Below are 19952 nucleotides of genomic sequence, written 5' to 3'. Positions count from 1 at the left end.
TGCCAAGTGTCCAATCCCGCTGTACAAGGCCAGAAAGTTAGAGGTGGAGTTCTTCTAAGCTCGAAGAACACAGTGAGGGCTTTGATGAGGAGTTAAAAGCTTGGCAGACAATTCGCTTTGGAGTGACCATGTTTACCAGCTGGACTCAATGAAGTTTTGCAGAGTGAATTTAAGTTTGTTTTACTTCTTTCTACAGACAAGAGCTTAACATCACAGCTCAGAGAGGAAAAGATACCATCACACTGTCTTTCTCTCTGGCTCTTGCACCCCCCTACTCACTCTTTCTCTTTCTTTTCTCGTTCTCTCATTTTGCTCTCCCCTTTCCCTCTCTCTCCCTTCACTCTTTTCTCATTCTCTCTTCCTCACTCTCTTTTCTCTCTCTCTCTCTCTTTCTCACCCTCTCTTCTTTAATCTTTTCTCTCTCATCTTTCTCACTCACTCTTGCTCTTCTTTTCTCTTTTGGCCTCTCTCTTCTGTCTCTCTAACTCTTGCTCTCCCATTCTTTTCTCACTCTTTTTCCTCTTTCTCTCTCCTGTCTTTCTCTCTCTCTTTTCTCTTTCCCTTTCTCTTATCTTTCTCGCTTTTGTGCTCCCTTCTCTCTCTCTTTCTTACTCTCTTTTCTTTCTCTCTTTCTTTCACGGTTTCTCTTTTTACTGTGTATCTCACTCTTTGTTTTCTTTCACTTTCTCTCAGCCTCCCCTTTAACTCAGTCAAACTCTCTTTCACTTTCTCTCTCCTTCTTCTCTTTCTTGCTCTCTTCTCTCCTCTTTCTCTTACTCTTTTCTTTATCTCTTCTGTCTTTCTCTTCCACTCTTGCTTTTGTTGCTCTTTCTATCTCTTAATCTGACTCTTTCTGTCCTTCATTCTTCTTTCCTCTCTTCTCTTTTTCTTGCATTCTCTCCTTACCTTTCTCTACTCTCTCACTCTCTCTCACCTCTTTTTCATCAATCTCTCTTTCTCTCATTCTCTTCTCCCCTTTCTCTCTCTCCTTCTCTTCTCCCCCCACTCTCTTCTCTCCCCCTTTCTCTCTCTGTCTTCTCCCCCTCACCCCTCTTTCTCCCACCCTTCTCAAAGTTGATTACAGTTCATGTGAAAGTAGATAAAGCTCTTATTGTAAGGCTGCAGATCTCCAGGCCTCAGTCTTCAGGGACTGATGCTGACAGAGTGTCGTCTCTAAAGCTAGCAGGCTGGAAGCTGGCAGTGCAGTCTGGCAGGATTAAACAACCATTACCAAACCTCTCTGCTCTCCTGGAGGAAACGACAAGAGGACAGTGACCACAAACCAGTCTCTAATTACCTCCCACATTACCTCTTCTGATAAACACTCTTATTTACAGCGTTTCAGAGCACAAAAATTACAATTCAGATTCTTTAGTGTTATACAACCAAGCTGGTGGTGTACGTTTCTAGCTCTTACCAAGCCTGTTCCAGCATTAAACATCAGTGCAGCAGTGGAATAAATACAATACAGACATACAGTACAAGTCAGACACATAAGTATTATTACACAATAAATAACTTTGAAATCACATCACAGACAGACAACCAACATGGGAGTATGATATAAATATACATAGTACATCAAAGGTTTCTAGATTACAGATCATCCAACGTTTCTTCTCAAATCAAGTGTATTAATAGTGAGTTTGGCACCCTTTACTGCAGTACCAACCTCTGCTCATCAGAGAAGACTAGAACATAGCTGTGAGGATTTGACTGTATTCATACATTCATGATGATGTTGGTGCTCTGTCACTCCAGAGAACACAGTTCCACTGCTCCATAGCCCAATGTTGGGGGGCTTTTTACCCCTTTAGCCCACACTTGGCAATGGGCATAGTGAACACTCATGTGCAGCTGCTCCAGAGCTTCCTGTTGGCAATGCTTTTAATGGAGATTATACAACATGGGGAAGCAGTGCAAGGTATAATAGATTCCAATAGAAATCAGTTCAGGAGCACTAGGCTTGGTGGCAGCTAAGCTGCTACCAAACTGTAGATGTTCATTTTATGCCTGTGTTATAGGGGATATCAGTGAAAAACAAAATTTTCCTTGCTTTTATGTGACGTACGCTATTAAAACCTAGTTTCTAAATACAGTCCGCATAAAATATAAGCTGCAAAATCAGCCTATTTTGAAAATCGTGATGAATGAGGTATAACACAGGGCAGCCATTCAAAGCAGAGGTCATTTACATATATCAGTCTTAAAGGCACAGTAACAAAAACAGCCTGTTGAATTCTAAAGGGATAAAGAAATGATCATGTAAAGTTATCTGTGACCGTTTCTGATACACAAACCCGCACAAACATTTACCTGAAAGTGGTTCAGGTAAAAAAAAAAATGAAATACAAGAACAATGTGGCATAAAGCCTCGTTAACAAACCGTGTAAAGAGCTTTGTGTATTTTGCGACTTGCAGAAAGTGTTATGATGCACGGCTCACAACAAGCCTTGATAGATGATCTGTTATCACACCTAAACCAAGTTTTGACAGCTACCAAACAGAAAGAGCTTTTTAGCGAAGCCCCTGTTCCAGCGCTTATGCTTCATTTCTGTTTGCATAGGAAGTCTGAAAGAATCTATTCAGTTTTATTTGTGTAGTGCTTTTACAGTAAACATGGACACAGAAGACGTCTTGCATCTTGTATTCGGAAGTACAAAATGCTATAGGACTTCTTCATTTGTTGTTAGTTGGTTTGTTTGTTTTTACAGAGTAGCATAAAAAGTGCATGTGGAATTGTAACTTTCTCATTTAAAACATTTTTTTACCAACCTTAGCCTGAAGAAAAATAACCCCACAGCAGAATAACACTCTCCCTGGGCTTATTTCATGTTTTGTGCGTGAGGGACATTAAATATGTAGGCAGTCCAGATGTTTGCAGGACTGTGCACATGTTCTGGCTCTGCTGTGAGTTCTGCTGAGATGAGGAGCTCAGAGGTGCGTCAGAATGGCAGTGAGACAGATCTGTCATCATTCAGTTTAACTGTGACAGCACTGCCAGCACAGAGAGCTCAGTGGCTCAGGATGTGGGATGAACACAGCATATTTGGCCTGATTGGAATAAAGATGAGCTACAGTGAAATGTGTTGATTAATGACACTGTGAATAACTGATGTATGTAGGTATGCAGAAATGATCAGCAGATGGCATTCAGATGTAAAAATTGGACCTGTACTTGTGTTGAAGTAATAATATGAGAATTGTTGTTAATAATAGTTCTATTTGTAATAGTATTAGTGGTAATAGTATTAGTATTAAAAGTAGTGATAGTATTAGTATTAGTATAACAGTCGTAAAAGTAGTAGTAGTAATAGTATTCGTAGTAGCAATTGTAGTAGTAGTGGAAGAATTAATATCAGTAATAGTAGTAGTATCAGTAGTAATAGTGGTAATAGTACTAATAATAGTATTGGTAGTAATAGTAATAGTGTTAGTATCAATAATAGTAGTGAAAGTAGTAGCAGTTACAGTATTAGTATCAATAAAAGTAGTAAAAGTAGTAGCAGTTGTAGTAGTAGCAATATTAGTAGTGTCAGTAGTAGTGGTATTAGTGTCAGTAACAGTACATTAGTAGTGACAGTATTAGTATTATTAGTAGTGATGGTATTAAAAGTAGTAGCAGTATTAGTGTCAGTAGCAATACATTAGGAGTAACTATTACTATCTGTAGTAGTATTAGTAGTAATAGTATTAATAGAAATAGTGTTAGTATTAGTAGTAATAGTTTCAGTATCAGTAGGAATAGTAGTATTAGTATTAAAAGTAGTAGTAAAAGTGTTACAAATAGAAATAGTGGTTATTGTAGCATGTATAGTATTAATAGTAATAGTAGTAATTCTAATAATAGTAGTAGTAAAAGTAGTGGTTGCAGTATTAATAAGACAAGTTAAGGTATTAGTAGTAAAAGTGTTGTAAAAATGATGGTAGTAGTACTAGAGGTAGTAGTAGTATTAGTAGTAATAGCATAAGTGGTAGCAATAGTAGTAGTGAACTGTAGACTGGAGTAAAACTGTCAGCAGAAGATCATTCTATAGCCTTAAAGATGGATGATAATAAGTTGGGAGTAGCTGTATTACTGTATGCTTTTGCATTGTGTTTGTGAAAGAAAAGACGGAAAGATGGAAATTACTGAAAGCTGGAAACTTCATGTGTATTTTGTGGTCTAGTGCAGGGGTGGTCTGTGCGCATGTAGGCAGAGCTTGATTGTTTGATTTGTGCGGAGATGCAAAAACAAAAGACAACACCACCCCCCCCACCAACAACCACATGTAAAACTGCGGTCCCCACTGTATGTCCTCTTTAGATTGATTGTTATATCACCTAATGTATATATCTGCATATGTCTACTATTGGTTCTAATATTGTTTTTTTTCTTTTCCTTTTTTTATTAAGAAGATTATTTTCTTGGAGATATAATATATAAAGTTCTTAACAACTACCTCTCTTTTTACAACTTAACCACTGCATGTAGCTGTCTGTGTGGCTGTAAATGTGCTCAGTGTGCAGTGCTCACTTACAAAAAGACGGTGAACAACCAGTGTGAACAAAGCAAGCAGGAGGAAATACATCAGGCTGTCACTGAGCACCAGTGCACGTAAAAGTAATTCTAAACGACTGATCCTGCTGATCAAGTCCTGAAAAAACAAACAATGTCACGAGATACTGTAAGAAAAAGCCCAACAGAGTGTTTAAATTACCAACCACATGTGCCCATGTTCTTCCTCTCTCCAGTCTCCTTACAGCTGCTTCTTGTACAGATTTCACAAGAGCTGTCACTGCTCACTTACATTTACAGAACAGGAACATTTGCAGAAAAAGGAGAAATAGCACATGCAGCTGTTCTATAGCTATAGTTTCCCAATGTGACTGTTAATCCTTGTACTTGAACCAGCAATGTGTTTTGAACCATAGCTGGAAAATTAAGTATTGTGGACAGTAGCGGTCCATTGTTTGCACCAGCGGGGAGTTAAATGAAGTTCAATAGTCCTATTATATCACAGGGGCTTTGGTCTGATGGCTGTTGCATTGGTTTATTAACTGATGGATATAATAAGTGGCAGTCTAAGGTACAAAGCCTCTCTTTGGAGCCTTTAAATGCATATAGGAACTTCTCGGTTGGAGCTGTGGAAAGAAATGCCCAAGGTCTAACAGTACAAGAGAACAGACAGCTACAGCAGCACTGCACTTGCTCAGGGGTTAACCTGGGTCTGAAGGGTTCTGGCACCATTCCTTTCACCTTTGTGGAACAGTAATTGGACCTTAAAAGTTTGTGAAAATGTAAACGTCTGCTGTTTAATGATGTTCCAACATGCTACATAAATGAGTTTATTACTTCGCAACTAGAGATGGTGCCGATCCGATACTGGGTATCAGTACTGGGCCGATATTAGAGCTGGATCAGATATTGGAGTGAAAAAAAAGAAAGAATACGATCCAATCCTGCATCAAATCCAGCCAGAAATAGGACTCACTCACACTGCATGATGTGATGTTGTTAGCTGTGTATTTTAAGTTCGAGTGTAATAGTTTATGTATAGATGCATATTTTAAGTGATGTGCTTCATTAAAAATAGGTTATTGTAATATTATTACAAGTAATTCCAAAGACTTCTGTCGCATATGTAGCTAGTCTAGTTTGCACAGTCAGATAAAATCATCACTTTTGAGAAGGCTATATCAAACAAGTCTTCACACAGTAGGCCCAGGGTTTTTGGCACCTTTGATTTTTAGGAGCAGCAGATCTCTAGCACTGTAATTTGGTGGAAATGTAAGTTGTTTTCAGTACAGTCTTTGTGTATTTCAACATCTGAAATGATAAACCATGCTGGTGATGTGTATTTCAAATGCGGATGCAGGAGAGATGGAGGTGCATACGCATGAATCTTTGGCACTCTTCTCGAATTCCAGCAATTCAGTCACTCTGGATTTGACATCTCCAAATGTGGTTTGGATCTGGTTTGCAAAAATCATATTTCTTTTGTATTTTTTCTGTTCAGAGTTTAAAAAATCGGTCTGCATGCAATCTGGATATGCCAAGAATTGGATTTGGGCTGGCAGTCTGAACAAGGACAAAGTGGCTCAGATCTGATTTAAAAAGATCAGATATGGGTGTCCATGCAGCTCTTAGAACATCAGATCAGTGTCACATTAAGTCACAAATTTGATTTGTGCCACTTAAGCATGGTAATGTGGACATGGCCAAAGGTACAGACTTGCACATAGCTAGCTAGTTAACAGCGTTTGTGATTTCATGTTACTTATAGGAGTTAAATTGTTCAGTTTTGTAAGGTATACAGGCTCGAGTTTACAGTAGTTTTAGAAGAACATTTCCAAATCTGATTGGATGACATTGAAAACTGGGCAGTAAAGTGCTGCACAGAGGTGAACGATTTCACAGGTTTTCTGGATAAACTCTACTGTATCTACCAGCGTTCCTATAAAAACAGGCGGCAGCTCCTCCAAGAGTTATTAAGGGAACAGTTCTGGATGTCATTTGGGTGGCATCATCCTTTGTAACAGTTCATTTGGCTGCACGTAAGGCTTTCGTGTGATTTTCAAAAGAATCATACTTTGATGTTGATGCCAAAACTAACAAAGAACATTAAGCAAGCTAAGTAAATTAATTGACTTAATTAAGCCATTAAACAGAAACAGAAAGGCCTTTAGCTTTAATCACATTTTCATGATATTGGTGCTGAGAACACCATATAATTATTTCCTCATTGGAAACGACCATAGAAAAACAGGGCTCCCCCACTTCCAAAGTCCCCCTTTAACCCCTGAGTAGGCCTATTTTATATGAATAGATTTTTATTAACCTTGATAGAGCTTGCTCGATACCACTTTTTCTTATAAAATGTACTATTTTGCTAACTGATTATTGCTTAATGCGCTCATAAAGCACACTTGCATCTAGCTAGCTAGATACAGATATACCTAGATTAAAAAACAAGTATTTTTAATTTTCCTTCCATAATTTATGTTGAATCCTCCATATAATAATACATTCATTGATGGTACTCACATGAGCAGTAGAGCTCCAGCTCTTAAATTTCAGTTTAACACCTGCTATCACTGTAATATCTGAACGTGATGTCCCTTCTTTTGCAGATCAATTGCATAACGTTTCCCCTACCGCTGCACATGGCTGAGCAGCAGTTGCTCAAACCGGACGAATGGAGCTACTGCGATTTTTTTTGGGTAAGGGAACACCATATGCAAAAAGTCAGAGTTACGTCACCTTCACGTACGTTTGCATGTACGTAACACATCAAACTTCTGTCTATACATGTTATAGGAGCTACACAAGGCTAATCACGGATGTTCACGATGACCTACTACATGGGTTATAATGGTTATTTTTGATTCACACTTTTGTCTTGCACAAAAGAAGAAAGTCATGTTATCCTTAGAACTATGATTGTTACCTTGGAGAGTTGCACAATGACAGTTTCCAGGGAATGAACAGTCACTTCCTAGCACTCATTTTATAAACCACTGCACTAATAGCATTTTTAAATAAGATTTTAAGATTGTAGTTAATATACTGTATCTTATCAGGGTAAAGTGGGCACTTTTGTTATTCATGCATCCAGTTTCAAATGACTGACCTAGTGGGTGTGGTTTTTATGGCTGATTTTGAGGGCAGAGTATTGAAAAAGTTTAGTATGAGAGCTTTTATCTATTTGAACCAAACTAGTCCCTGTAGTATTGAATTAGAGCTGATTTCTAAACTACAAAAAGTATCAAAAATCGAATTGAATGTTGACCTCAAAATAGAAAATTGAATCATACCTTAAAAATTTGGGTCAAGTTAAACTCTGAGTGTACAAACATGTAAGCTTTTGCATAATAGCATTAACATATGAACACAGTGCACATGCACGTCATGTTGTTTTGTTGTCCAAAAACAAACCAGTATCTCCAAAATGATAACTTTACAGGACAAAGCAAAGTGTTCTTAATATTTAAGTCAAGTAACTGTGAAGCATTTTCTATTGGTCCGTTTATCATGCAGTTTTGACTATGTATGCGTGTATGTATATATACTACTGATATCGCTGAAAGCTTAATTGTGTGCAGTAATGATTTCATGAGTTTGTGTGAGGATGAATCAAGGCATCAGGCATCTGTGCATTTCTAATATATTCCAAGGCGCTTCATAATCATAGTAGTGTCACTACAATCACAGCGCTGGTATTTTGTCCATGTTATGCAGCCATGTTGAATACTATGTTCTAGTTGTGTTTCACATACTGCATGGCTCTGAGTGCTGTTTTGAACACCCTCGCCACTTGGCTTTGGCATAGCTCCATAAACTTCCTCCACAGAGAGAGCCCTGTTAGAATCGTCAGAATCCAGGAGGCAAAAAACGTATTTAAATTGCCGCATCCTGAACCTTCACTTGCATCAAGAACCTGTGAAGAAACTGAGTGCCAAGTGGGGGAAAAACATTGCCTCTGTCACAGCTTTTCCTGCAAATTTGCATCTGACAGCATGATTCTCGGCGTGTTTACCGGTGCTCGTGTTTTGTCTCCTGTTCCAGGCAGACAGAAAGGACCCGCAGGGGAACACCTCCATCACAGGCTTTGAGGTGTTACTGCAGAAGCAGCTGAAGGGGAAACAGATGCAGAAGGAGATGGCTGAGTTTATGAGGGAAAGGTAGAGCTCATGTCACAACACTGCTTCAGCTCTGTCTTTGTACACAATGTGTTTTAACCAGACCTTTTTATAGGCATATATTTCTAAATTAACTATTATTGAATTCCATATTTTTTGTCAGTGACACCACTTTTTGATATGTCAAAATGTTTCTGCTGGTGCATGCAGCAACTTCTGCCCCTCAGCAGGATTCTCAGTAAAAGTGAAGTTGCATAACACTTTTATAGTTCTGCTCTTTAGTTGCCATGAAAACCACACAGCAACAACTCGTCATATCTCTGGGCTAGTTTCCTCTATTTCATTAATGGTGGACTTTCAAGTTGTGCATACTTATTACAGAAAACAAGTCATTTCCTAGGGCAGAATTTTCTGCTTTTCAGAAATGCGAAACCTTCCTGCTGAGTGGACGGAATTACGTATGTCATTTATTAACTCGTGCTCTCCGCTTTTGCGTCTTTTTTTTTTTCTGCTAGCTGTGACAGCAAAGTCTATTCAAACTGAGCATCCATCGACTTAAGCAGATTTGGGCTGGAAAATTAAACATATTCAGCAGTTCCTTGATAACTTTTACATAGTTGCTGTTAGTTATTCATTGTATAGTGATAACTGTTTTACAGTCAGGCCATCAGGCTGGACTCCAAGGGCTAAGAGAAAGCTCATTTCCTTTATCTGAGAGTTTATTTAACCCTTTCTCGGTTTTCCCATCCACTGTTCAGGACTGCAGCTGACACAAAGGGTCTGGGAAAGAGTTCTCAAAGTTCCTTAGTAGGAATGTGATGTAAGAGGTCAAGCATAGTACCATTTTCCCTTGGGCAGTTTGAGGGGGGGAGGGTGTTAGAATACAGGCAGAGCAGGAAATGACCTTAGCATGTGAATTTCTGGACACAGCAGATGTGCTTCATCCCATCAGTGAGAGAACTTTAGCTGAATGTCAGTCACACGATGACTGGATCTACAGTGCAGTTACATGTTCAGTGAAGTGCACTGAAGCTACAAGGCTAATGTAGCGAATGAGTAATAGAAGATTATACCCAACCAAATAGCATCACATAAACTGAATGCCTAAATCATCAAGTTTTTAAATAATCTTAAATAGATTAGCTTATATGTCAATTTTGTAGATGTCATACAGTGCCAGAAACCACCTAAACAAGTCTATTGGAGATTACTTAACAACACTGCATGTTGGTGATGATTTATAATTAGTGTTAAATAAGCAGTGGGGAACTCTTTTCAGAAGGCCTAATGATTTCTGTGAAATATATGTCTAATTTTGTTCATTTTTATTTAATAGATTCATCATGCTTGTTGTATTTAAACTCTGCAAGTATTGTGGAACTGCTTGTATTTCATTTTTTTTAGTTTTGGTTGGAATCAAAGGAGATTAATTCTTGACACATCTAACAGAAAATTATCCAATTATGATTTTTTTTTCTCCATGGTATCCATAGATACGGCCAGGTGAGCTCTACTATTGGTTAGGACTAATGCATCAGATTAACCACTTACATAAATAGAAACTTGCAGTGGAATCAACCTTGTTTGATTTTCAGTGGGTGGGACCACATTTTCATTGCCAATGGGTGAGACCCATTTCATGAGAAAAAATGTCTGGAAGTCCTACGTACATCACTGAGTGAGAGTATTCACGAGAGTCCAGCCCAGATTTCAGTCAGTTGTTAGAAAGGAGTTGCTGTAAAACTGCTACAAGGTAAAATATATGTTAATATGTCTGTTAGAAGTCAATAAGTTCTAGATTGTTTCTTTTACAATCTTCAAATGTCTGTGTTTAGCATAGAATGGCCAAAAAATTTTCACATGAACCACTGTTAGCTAAGCGCTAACATAAGTACATAACATAAGCGCTAGCAAAAATTAGCATTATCGTCTTTTCTCGTGAATGGCCTAAACTGAAGGTCTAGCTCTCACAGTCATGGTTCACCACTGAGTAAAAGCATCCATTACTTGGTAACTACATTAGCATAGTAACTCAAGTGCACAAATATAGAAGCAAATTTCAGACATCTTGGCTGATCAGCAATATTTGGGCTACGCCATTTGGGCTGTTTACGTTGATTTTTTACCAACCTGGTGCTTTAAAAAAGTGTTGTTTTATCCCCTTAGAATCAAGATTGAGGAAGAGTATGCCAAGAACCTCTTGAAGCTCTCACAGATCCCTCTTGCATCTCAGGAGGAAGGGTAAGTGTTCAGTTACAGCAGGTTTTGGGGGTAAGTGTGAATGTTTTTCTTCATGCTGGCTCCTCACCAAGGTTTCTTATCATGCTTGCAGTCTGACACACAGGAACCTCAGGAGGATGTGCTATAACATCTTACCTCAGAATGGAACCTAAGAAAACTACTTTTTTAAAGGGGCTAGTGCCTAATTCTACACTCAAGTGTTCAGGGCTTCTTCTTTTTAGCCAGTTGTATGAAGGACATATTCAAACATCAGAGGTGTCTCACAGTATTCTGAAAGCATCTAAGTGTAGTTTTTCCTGCACCTACACATTTTCTGAATGCATTATATTTAAGATTCCTGAGGGCCTAATTATAGTTTTCTCTTTGCCTACACATTTCAAATTACATTCTATACTGCATACATACCAAACATGCATCTGAACTATATGTTGTTTGACAGTATAATGGCAGTGTGGCATTACAACACCTGTCCACATATAATGAAACCATGCATTACCTGCACTTTGACCAAAGACTCTTGAATCATGGCGAATGTGAATGGCTCTTCTTAGATACACAGTAATGCATTTACTGTTTAAACCGCAGCACGAATATCTTGGACATGATGGACTCATTTTGGAATAAATCAGTTTCTAATGTTGGAAATGTAAAATTAGAATTAGGCTTATTGTTTGCAGTATTTGGTCATGATATGTTTGACGTCAAAATTGCCTCCTGGTGGACTCGCCAGAATAATTGCAAATGGATTGATACAGCTAGGCTGCTAGAGAACATGGGCCTTTTTTCCCCCAAAAAATGACAAGCACAGGGTAGGTCAGTCTTTGACCTGATGCTACAATTACAATATTAACTGCAGGAAACAGGCAGGCCTGCTTTCCCCCGCACCCTCATCCAACTCTCCCGCCATTCACTACATAATTTACAGTGTCCATGTTTTAAGAGTATCTCAAGATAAACATAACAAAATGAATGGACAGAAGGAACTCACTGAATTATATTTACTTCTATTTAAATTACACTGCAGCAACAAAGTAAAATGTGTTACTTTAACAAAGTCTACTCACAGACAGTGTTACTCCAAAAAAGGTAACCATTACAAGTTACTAATTACTTCTTTTAAAATGTAAAAGGATTACTTTACTTATTACTTTCTGGGAAAAGTGACCTCAACACTCATTACTTTACTTCTGCATTAAAACCAACTTTTACCAGTGAACCTTTTTTACGAGGGAAATCCATTCATCCTTTTCAAGAATTTATTCAGAAACTAATAGCCAATCACAGTAAAAATCAGTTAAGAGTCAAAAGTGTTTAAACTTGTCAGTATCCCTGCCTTTAACAAGACACAGCCAACTGATTCAAAAAATGAGTGGCTGGTGCTGTTCAAAGACCAAGAAACTAGCCAGTAGAAATGGTCCAAAAGCAGCTGCCTTAGTAAAGTAAATTACAGAAAATATGTTTTCATTAGTGATTTTCCTCATGTTACACACTGATTTTTAGACTTTGGGAAACATTTACATCAAAACAATGGGAACTGCTCATAAAATGGCTATGAGCGGCAGGGATATGGTCTCACTTACTGCTCTAAGATGCAGGGGGGTGGCTAAAATAAGGCTTCACCTATGGACTAAAACTCTTTAGATAAAACTCATGATAAATCTAAATATTTTAATTTCACTTTAAAAGACATTAAAAAAACATTGGAAAAAATACAAAAATGTATTATTTTCTTAAGTTGTAATTTGGGAGTTAGTTTTTGGGACAGACACCTCCCGATAAAAAATACCCTATACATCATAATTTTCTATATATTTGGCTTATTACTGTCTCTGTTAATGCCTTCGGTTGAAATAGATGAGTGGTCACCAACTGTCCTCCTGGAGATCTACCTTCCAGCAGGATTCATCTCCAACCCAAATATAACACACCTCATTCAGCGAATTAAGGACTTCTGAACAAAAGTTAAAGTTTGCAGGAAGGTAGATCTCCAGGAGGACAGTTGGTGACCCCTTCAGTAGATCAAAATATAATCCTTGTAAATGTCTACGGTCTGAATACTTTTTTTTACTGTGGGACTACAGTCTAAACTAATTTGGTAGAATAGTCCATATATATCAATGTTAAATGATTTTATGTATGTCCCTTGGTGTGTTAATAGTGGTTAGACAGAGCCCCAAGAGTCTAGTCATTTCAGAGTACTTTACTGCTTACTTAACACAATGATCCCTGAGAATTTCCTCCATGTCACCTGCTTTTTCAGTGCAGTCATCTTTGGCCTTGTTACCAAATACTAAGTTGCCATTCGGCACATCTGCAACTTGCTCTTTCAGCTGCCACACCAGTCTGATAAAGAGGCCTAATTGTTTTATGCAGAATGTAGATCATGCTGTAGAGGTCCGCCCACCCTCTCTTACAGACAGGCGCCACAATGCTCTCATTATTCTGCCTCTCAACCCGGGTTTTGTTGTGACTTGTGATGGCCATTGTTCTGCTTGCTGGCTCCTGTAGCCATGCTCAGAACCTCTTGTTTTTCCTGAATGTGCTATTTGTGCATTTGTGATGTAGAAAGCATTGTTGCAGGAGTGCAGGCTGTGACCTTTTGCCACCTCTTTGACCAATCATGTGCTGGCTTTGAAATAGAGCACATGAATATTTTCAAAACATGCTGTCGACAGACGTAGACCCACGTTAACGGTCACAACCGAGGTGATTTCTTCATAGTTGTTTTTTCCTACTTACCCATTAATGTCTGTAGCTGAAATTTGATATGATATGACCAATATGATTTCTGAGCTTGCTTGAAGAAATGTTTGAAATCAATCAAACCATATGGCTAAAAAAAGTGTTTTTATCACTAGAGTTGGGTATCAAAATTTAGTACTCTTAGGCTGGCTTTACATGGTGAAACTTTCGTGCAACCTTATTTTCACATCTGGCTCTGCTCTTCTGTAAGAATTTTTATCATCTGCACTCTGTTTAAAAAAATAGAGGATGTCAGAAGAGGTGAAAATGAATAATTTAGCTAGATGATAAAAGCAGCAGGATAATAAAGAAGAATAAACTGTGGCATTAGCAGCCATTAGCTGGCTAGGTAAATCAGGATTTCACTGATTATTCAAAAGTTCTGTATAATTCAGTCTTTGATATTCAGATTGGATTGATGTGAAGTCGTTAATTGCAGAGAAACTGTTTTGCCTAACCGCACCCTGCATGTATCTCTCCACCATGAATGGATTAAAACATATGTAGGTCAAAAGTTTCTCTCAGAACTACTATAAAGCAATATCTCAGGCATCAGGCAGAGTATTCATCACCACTTTATGTAAGAACTTTCTGTAAGGGAGCTTTTAGATGCATTGAACTCTTCTTCTTTTTAACCATTTAATTATGCAGAAAAATCACTGATCTTGAAAAATTAGTGGAAATCCACTTTAAGGCAGCTAGATAGAGAAATATTAGCTTCGAGAAACTTGTTTGTGGTCATGACTCAGGAAACTGAAAAAATGAAAAAGTTAATCAGGAACATATAATTTTCAACCGTCTAATAAACCATGTTCTGTTTTATTTTGCCACCCATTGATCTGATGAAATTCATTTTTTAACATTAAATTTAAAATAAAATGAACATTTTATATCATGCAACTCAAGTGAAATTTTGCATAGTAGTACTGACTGAAACACTTTAGTTCAGCCAAATATTTAAAAATTCCATTGCCATTCAGTACTAAATAAAATGTGTAATAAAGCATTCAAATGGATACTGTTAGGTGTTCTTCCAAGGTATAACTAATCAAAATTTCACAACTTTCAACAAATCCGAACAAGTTCTGTGTCATTTTTCCAGTGTAGTTGTTGGACATGACAGGGTTAAGCATATCTGATGTCTGATAGGGCAGCTGATAGTTGACCTTTCTGTAGCAGTGACTTGGCTCTCCTCATGGCCGTGCTTGCTGTGCTGAAGGCCAGGCCTTTGCCGGGTCTGAATAGCAGGCTGAAGGAATGTGTTAGAAAAGTAAATTCCGCGCGTCTCCCATTCAGCTCTCCTTTTGAATCAGTGCGCTGTAGCAAGAGGAACGCTTTCACTGACGCCTTGGGGGTCCTATTGGCTAAGGCTTTGAGAGAAATATTCAACGAATGCCTGGAATGCAGCAGTTAAGGTTTATCCTTGCACATTCTCTGCCTGGTGCTGTTTCACACTTTCCCTGAAGAATGATGGAAATGTTCCACTGCAAAGGACTAAATGTAGAAGTTCTGCATGAAAAAGAATATGTTAAAATGTCTATGATTGCTGTGATTTTTGACTTCTCAATCAGGTTTTGTTGTGACCTGTGATGGTGACTGTTTTAATAGCGAACTTTTGCAGCTGTGAATTTACAAGTTGAACAGTCGTGATACTGCCTAACACTAATTTGTTAATTTGATAGTGTTTTCTAGTGAAATTGGTACTTTTTGTCAGGTGTACATAAACTCTTTGGTGCAGGTCAACGGGTCAGGTAGTACTGAATTCTTATGTGTGGTTGTGAATGGCTCAGATTAATAATAGACTTAAATTTTGTGTTGAATTCATGCCTGTTGCTCATCTGTCCTCAGCACACTGGGAGAGGCCTGGGCCCAGCTGAAGAAAAGCCTGGCTGATGAGGCTGAAGTTCATCTCAAGTTCTCCTCGAAGGTAACTCTGCTAGGGGGACCAAAAAGGACACAAAAATTCATTTTCTTTGCCAGTACATTAGACAGCTACTGACATATAGTGGCCTCCAATTTAGAAAAGAATGCCCATTCTCACGTTTAGCCATTGTCCCTGACCTTTAAATACTTGAATACAATGAATACTTTGGCTGCTTGTTCATATTAAAATGTCAGTGTGAGAACTTCAAAAGCAAACAATGTTCAGAGCTGTTACACTCAATAAGTATGATGTTCTACATATGTAAACATGTAGGTATACTTAATTCTTTAATATGGGAAACTGACACCACATACAGTCAGGCGTAAATATTTAGACATTGACAAAAATGTTATTTTAGCTTTTTTTATTTTTATTTTTTTACTTAAATTTGAAAAAATAGCTTTTTTGTATTTTTCTGTTTACACAGTACAAAAATAGAGTCTGTACTTATTGCACACCCAGTCAGTCACACCCCATTTTGGTGCATCCCTGATTTTAATCAGAAATTATTGCTTCTCATATCACCATTCAAATATACAACAACTTTATTTTCTCGATGTTTTAACAAAACATCACATTTTTGTGCAGCCCTACTACTGAATATTAAATTATAGGCTACTCGCTCAGTGGCTTCTAAATGTATGTGTGGAAGTTTGGGTTGAATGAGGCGAGGGTTCTGGTGCACAGCTGTTTGGATGAGAATGCAGAGTTGTATTTTTGAAGGCTAGGAAATGAATGGTAGAGCAGATGTGTTCATACACTAGCTGCTGAGGACCCTGTTACACAGGATAGTTTTACGCAAGAGGAAGCCCCTAGCCAATACATGTAGGACGGGGCGTTACTGTTAGAGGCACATTGTTTAATGCAAGGTCAGTAACGCTACTGGATGTTATGTCATCCAGCCTGCTAAATATGGATTGTACACAGATGAGCCAACACATTATGACCACTTGCCTAATACGCTGTTGGTCATGATCCAAAACAGCTCTGACACACCAAGCCATGGATGCTACAAGACCTCTGAAGACCTCTGTGGTGTCTCGACCAAGACGTTAGCTGCAGACACTTTAAGTCCTGTAAGTTGTGAGGTGGACACTGTGGATCTGACTTCTTGTTCCGGATCATTTCAAAGATGCTCAAGACCAGGTGACCTTCTTCCATTGTTCCTAGGTCCAGTTCTGACAGTCACATGCCCATCATTGGTGCTTTCGTCTGTGGACAGAGGTTAGCATTGGCACTTTGACCGGTCTGCGGCTATGCAACCACAAACACATCAGGGTTTGATGCACACCTTGTCACCAGTTTGTGGTTTGTCCCTCCTTGGACCACTGTCAGTAGGTACTCACCACTGCTGACCGGGAGCACCCCACAAGCCTTGCCGTTTTGGAGATGATCCAACCAAACCATCTAGCCACTTCTCTCACATCAAACATATCACCAAAGACAACCGACTGTTCGCTTATCGCCTAATATATCCCAGAGCTTGACATTGGCCACTGTTACAAAATAATCAACATTATTTGCTCCATCTTTTGAGTGGTCATTATGTTTTGGCTCATCAGTGTATATGTGCACAATTTCATACAAACCTATACAGTCATGTGCAACAGTTTTGGATACCCCTGCTTAAATTATACATTGATTGATTTGAGCTTCTAAGTTAACCCATCCACTACATGGAACAGACTTATATGTGGAGAGTAACATATTGGAACAAAAGCAAGAAATATTAAATGTATCACCAAAAAAATCAACAAAACATGTCATTTGACCAGGGGTGCCCAAACTTTTGCATATGACTGTAACTTGAGAGTGTACTAAAACCATTACTTACGTAAATCCATAAAAAGTCTCAATACTTGTGTATTTCATCCTTGACCATATAGTTGCTTTTCTGTGTTCCAGCTGCAAAGTGAGGTGGAAAAGCCCCTCCTTGCATTTCGAGAAAACTTCAAGAAGGATATGAAGAAAATTGACCACCACATTGCTGACCTCAGGAAGCAGCTAGCCAGCCGATACGCTGCTGTGGAGAAGGTAGAGTTTTGTTAAGGTGTCAGTACTTTAGTTAGCTTTGCTTCATTATTCAGTCTGATATAATACACGATTGGCCAAAGTATCAACAATGAAAAATTGGCGTCATGCACACTGGATCTGTGAACATGTCTCCTACAGTCCAAGTGGTTGAGTTGAGTCCCTGCTCGTCTAGCTTTTCTAGAATTTCAGGAATTCTTCATACATTATTAAAGCTCCACTTTGCTTCCCAAAGCAGTAGACCATTTCCTGGCCCTGGAGAATTTCCAAGCTCTATAAATAATCACGTGGCCGTGCCCCTCACACATGACCTTGAGACAGAGAACGTAGTTGTCTGGGATTGAAGAGCTGGGGCCGTAAACAAACCAGTAATGACGGACTGATCTAATTTCAGTGCTGTCATTTTAGAAGCAGAGATAGAAAAAGACCTTCACTGTAAAATATAGAAAAGCAATTTAGTTTAAGCATTGTAAAAATCAGTCAATACGGTGAGTTATTTCCGGAGAGGGAGATGTAATTCGAAGAAATACCTATAGGGAACTGGAGATGTGATATATTACTGGGTAAAGAAGATATACTGAACATATCTTTTATCCCTCTTTGTGCCCTTAAAGGCACGTAAAGCCCTTGCAGACCGGCAGAAGGACCTGGAGGTGAAGACACAGCAGCTGGAGATCAAACTGAGCACTAAGATCGAGGAAGACATCAAGAAGGCCCGCAGGAAATCCACACAGGCAGGTCAGTGTCGCTGAAATAGCAGCACTCTCACAAGGCCTGGACTATACTGATAAGTTATAACAAGTAAACCAGGCAACAGTGGGGTGAACACCCGTCCGGCATTTGCAGGATGTTCCTGATGGTTTGTCCTGCATCCCCCACAAACTCAAGGCTCACGGGGAGACGCCTAAAATGTTATGTAGTGTGTTCATTTTTTAGTTTGAAGCGGTGCAGTCATCCAAGTGTTGGCCCTATCGTTTGGAGATACAAAGTTTGGTCTTCTGCGATTTCACAGGAAGAAAGAGTATACCTGGTCTCGCTCTTACTGGGTTGTAGGATGGCCCTGCCTTCTCCGTGTCGCTCAGCACTATACTAATAAATTCAGGTGTCTTTTAGTTGACGTAACAGAATTGAAAGTTTGTTCTCCTTTAACCCTCCTAATATCTTTGGGGTCAATTTGACCCCATTCAATGTTTAACATATCTTAATAAATTATTGACCTCTTTTTGCTTCATATTTACTGATTTTCGTCATGGGGACAACTGGCTAAACATAAAGTGAACATGATGATATGTTTTCAAATGTTTCCTGTACACATTTTGTATGCATCTGTGTTCTTTGGTGTCAGTTTGACCCCAGGTTGTTTTAGTTGTATAAAACAAAACACATTTGTTTTATTTTGGATGATACTGGAGTCACTTTAACATGCATTTTATAATCTTCAAAAAACAGCCCCTTTAGGTCCCTAATCTAACATAACCATACCTGTAGTAGTGCAAGAACCACGGATAGTTCACATGACATTGACATTGGGGAGGGGAAAACATGATTCCCACCAGAACTTTGATATTTGATATTTCCCGTTAAATTGCTGGGGTCAAATAGACCCCAAGGATAGAAGATGTTAGTATATTTGAAGACAGCAGGAGGGCTAAGCACGTTGAGCATGTGTGTTGAAGGAAGCATATGCTAGCCTTCACCCGCTCAGCCTGGTAGCATTATGTGATAGGAGGAGACCTAGATAGCTGGTGAAATTGGCCATGATCAAATGTGGAGAGAAAGTTGCGTAAAAGAAGGTCATTGTTATTTTATTTTTCCGGCTTAAGCTATTACATTACCCAGAAAATACAGAATTACAAACACATGTTAGAGGAAATTCAGAGGAGAGAAATACAAAGAAAGGGAGAAGTGAAAGACATTGAGGAAGAGATTTGTGGTCCAGACTGATCAAGTCACACAAAGGATAGCGACTAGCCTGGCAGAACGTGTCAAACGTGGCATACGGCCTTGTAGAGTAAAGATAATGTGCTAAAACACCAAAAAGCTGAGAAGAGAAAGCTTCTCAGTGTCTGAGTCAAAAACGGGTTAACTGAAGACACAGAAATAATCCGATCCAACACATTTCATTCCGTTTGCTTTCATAAAATAAAGGATTGTGTTTTGGCACCCCCTAGTGGTGGATTGTGCTCATTGGTAGTACAAACGGAAAAAGGGTAATTGCACTGATTTTTCAAAATTTGTGCATAGGTTATGGTCGAAGCATTCAGAGTGATTTGATGTGAAATGGTTAATTGTAGGGAAACGTAATCAGATTTCAGTGGTGCTGATAGGAACCAGGGGTTGTGATGTCCTTACTCAAATGTTGCCTTTTTTCATTGGTTTTAAAAAATGAAAA

At 38.7% G+C, this 19952-nt stretch overlaps 1 protein-coding gene across 2 annotated transcripts in view; it reads left to right on the top strand.

Moving 5' to 3' along the window:
- Positions 1–19952, top strand: part of LOC118809529 (growth arrest-specific protein 7-like) — a 63143-nt gene that overhangs the window by 38706 nt on the left and 4485 nt on the right. For both annotated transcript variants that reach the window (XM_036572940.1, XM_036572941.1), the window contains exons 6-11: positions 7114–7203; positions 8549–8664; positions 10789–10863; positions 15454–15532; positions 17435–17563; positions 18175–18298. In XM_036572940.1, the coding sequence (XP_036428833.1) occupies positions 7114–7203; positions 8549–8664; positions 10789–10863; positions 15454–15532; positions 17435–17563; positions 18175–18298 (613 nt within the window). The remainder of the gene's footprint in view (positions 1–7113; positions 7204–8548; positions 8665–10788; positions 10864–15453; positions 15533–17434; positions 17564–18174; positions 18299–19952) is intronic.

This window comes from Colossoma macropomum, unplaced genomic scaffold (assembly GCF_904425465.1).
Source record: "Colossoma macropomum unplaced genomic scaffold, Colossoma_macropomum, whole genome shotgun sequence".
Taxonomy (NCBI): domain Eukaryota; kingdom Metazoa; phylum Chordata; class Actinopteri; order Characiformes; family Serrasalmidae; genus Colossoma; species Colossoma macropomum.
The sequence above is the reverse complement of the archived record's forward strand: the minus strand, read 5'-3'. Positions and strand labels throughout refer to the sequence as shown.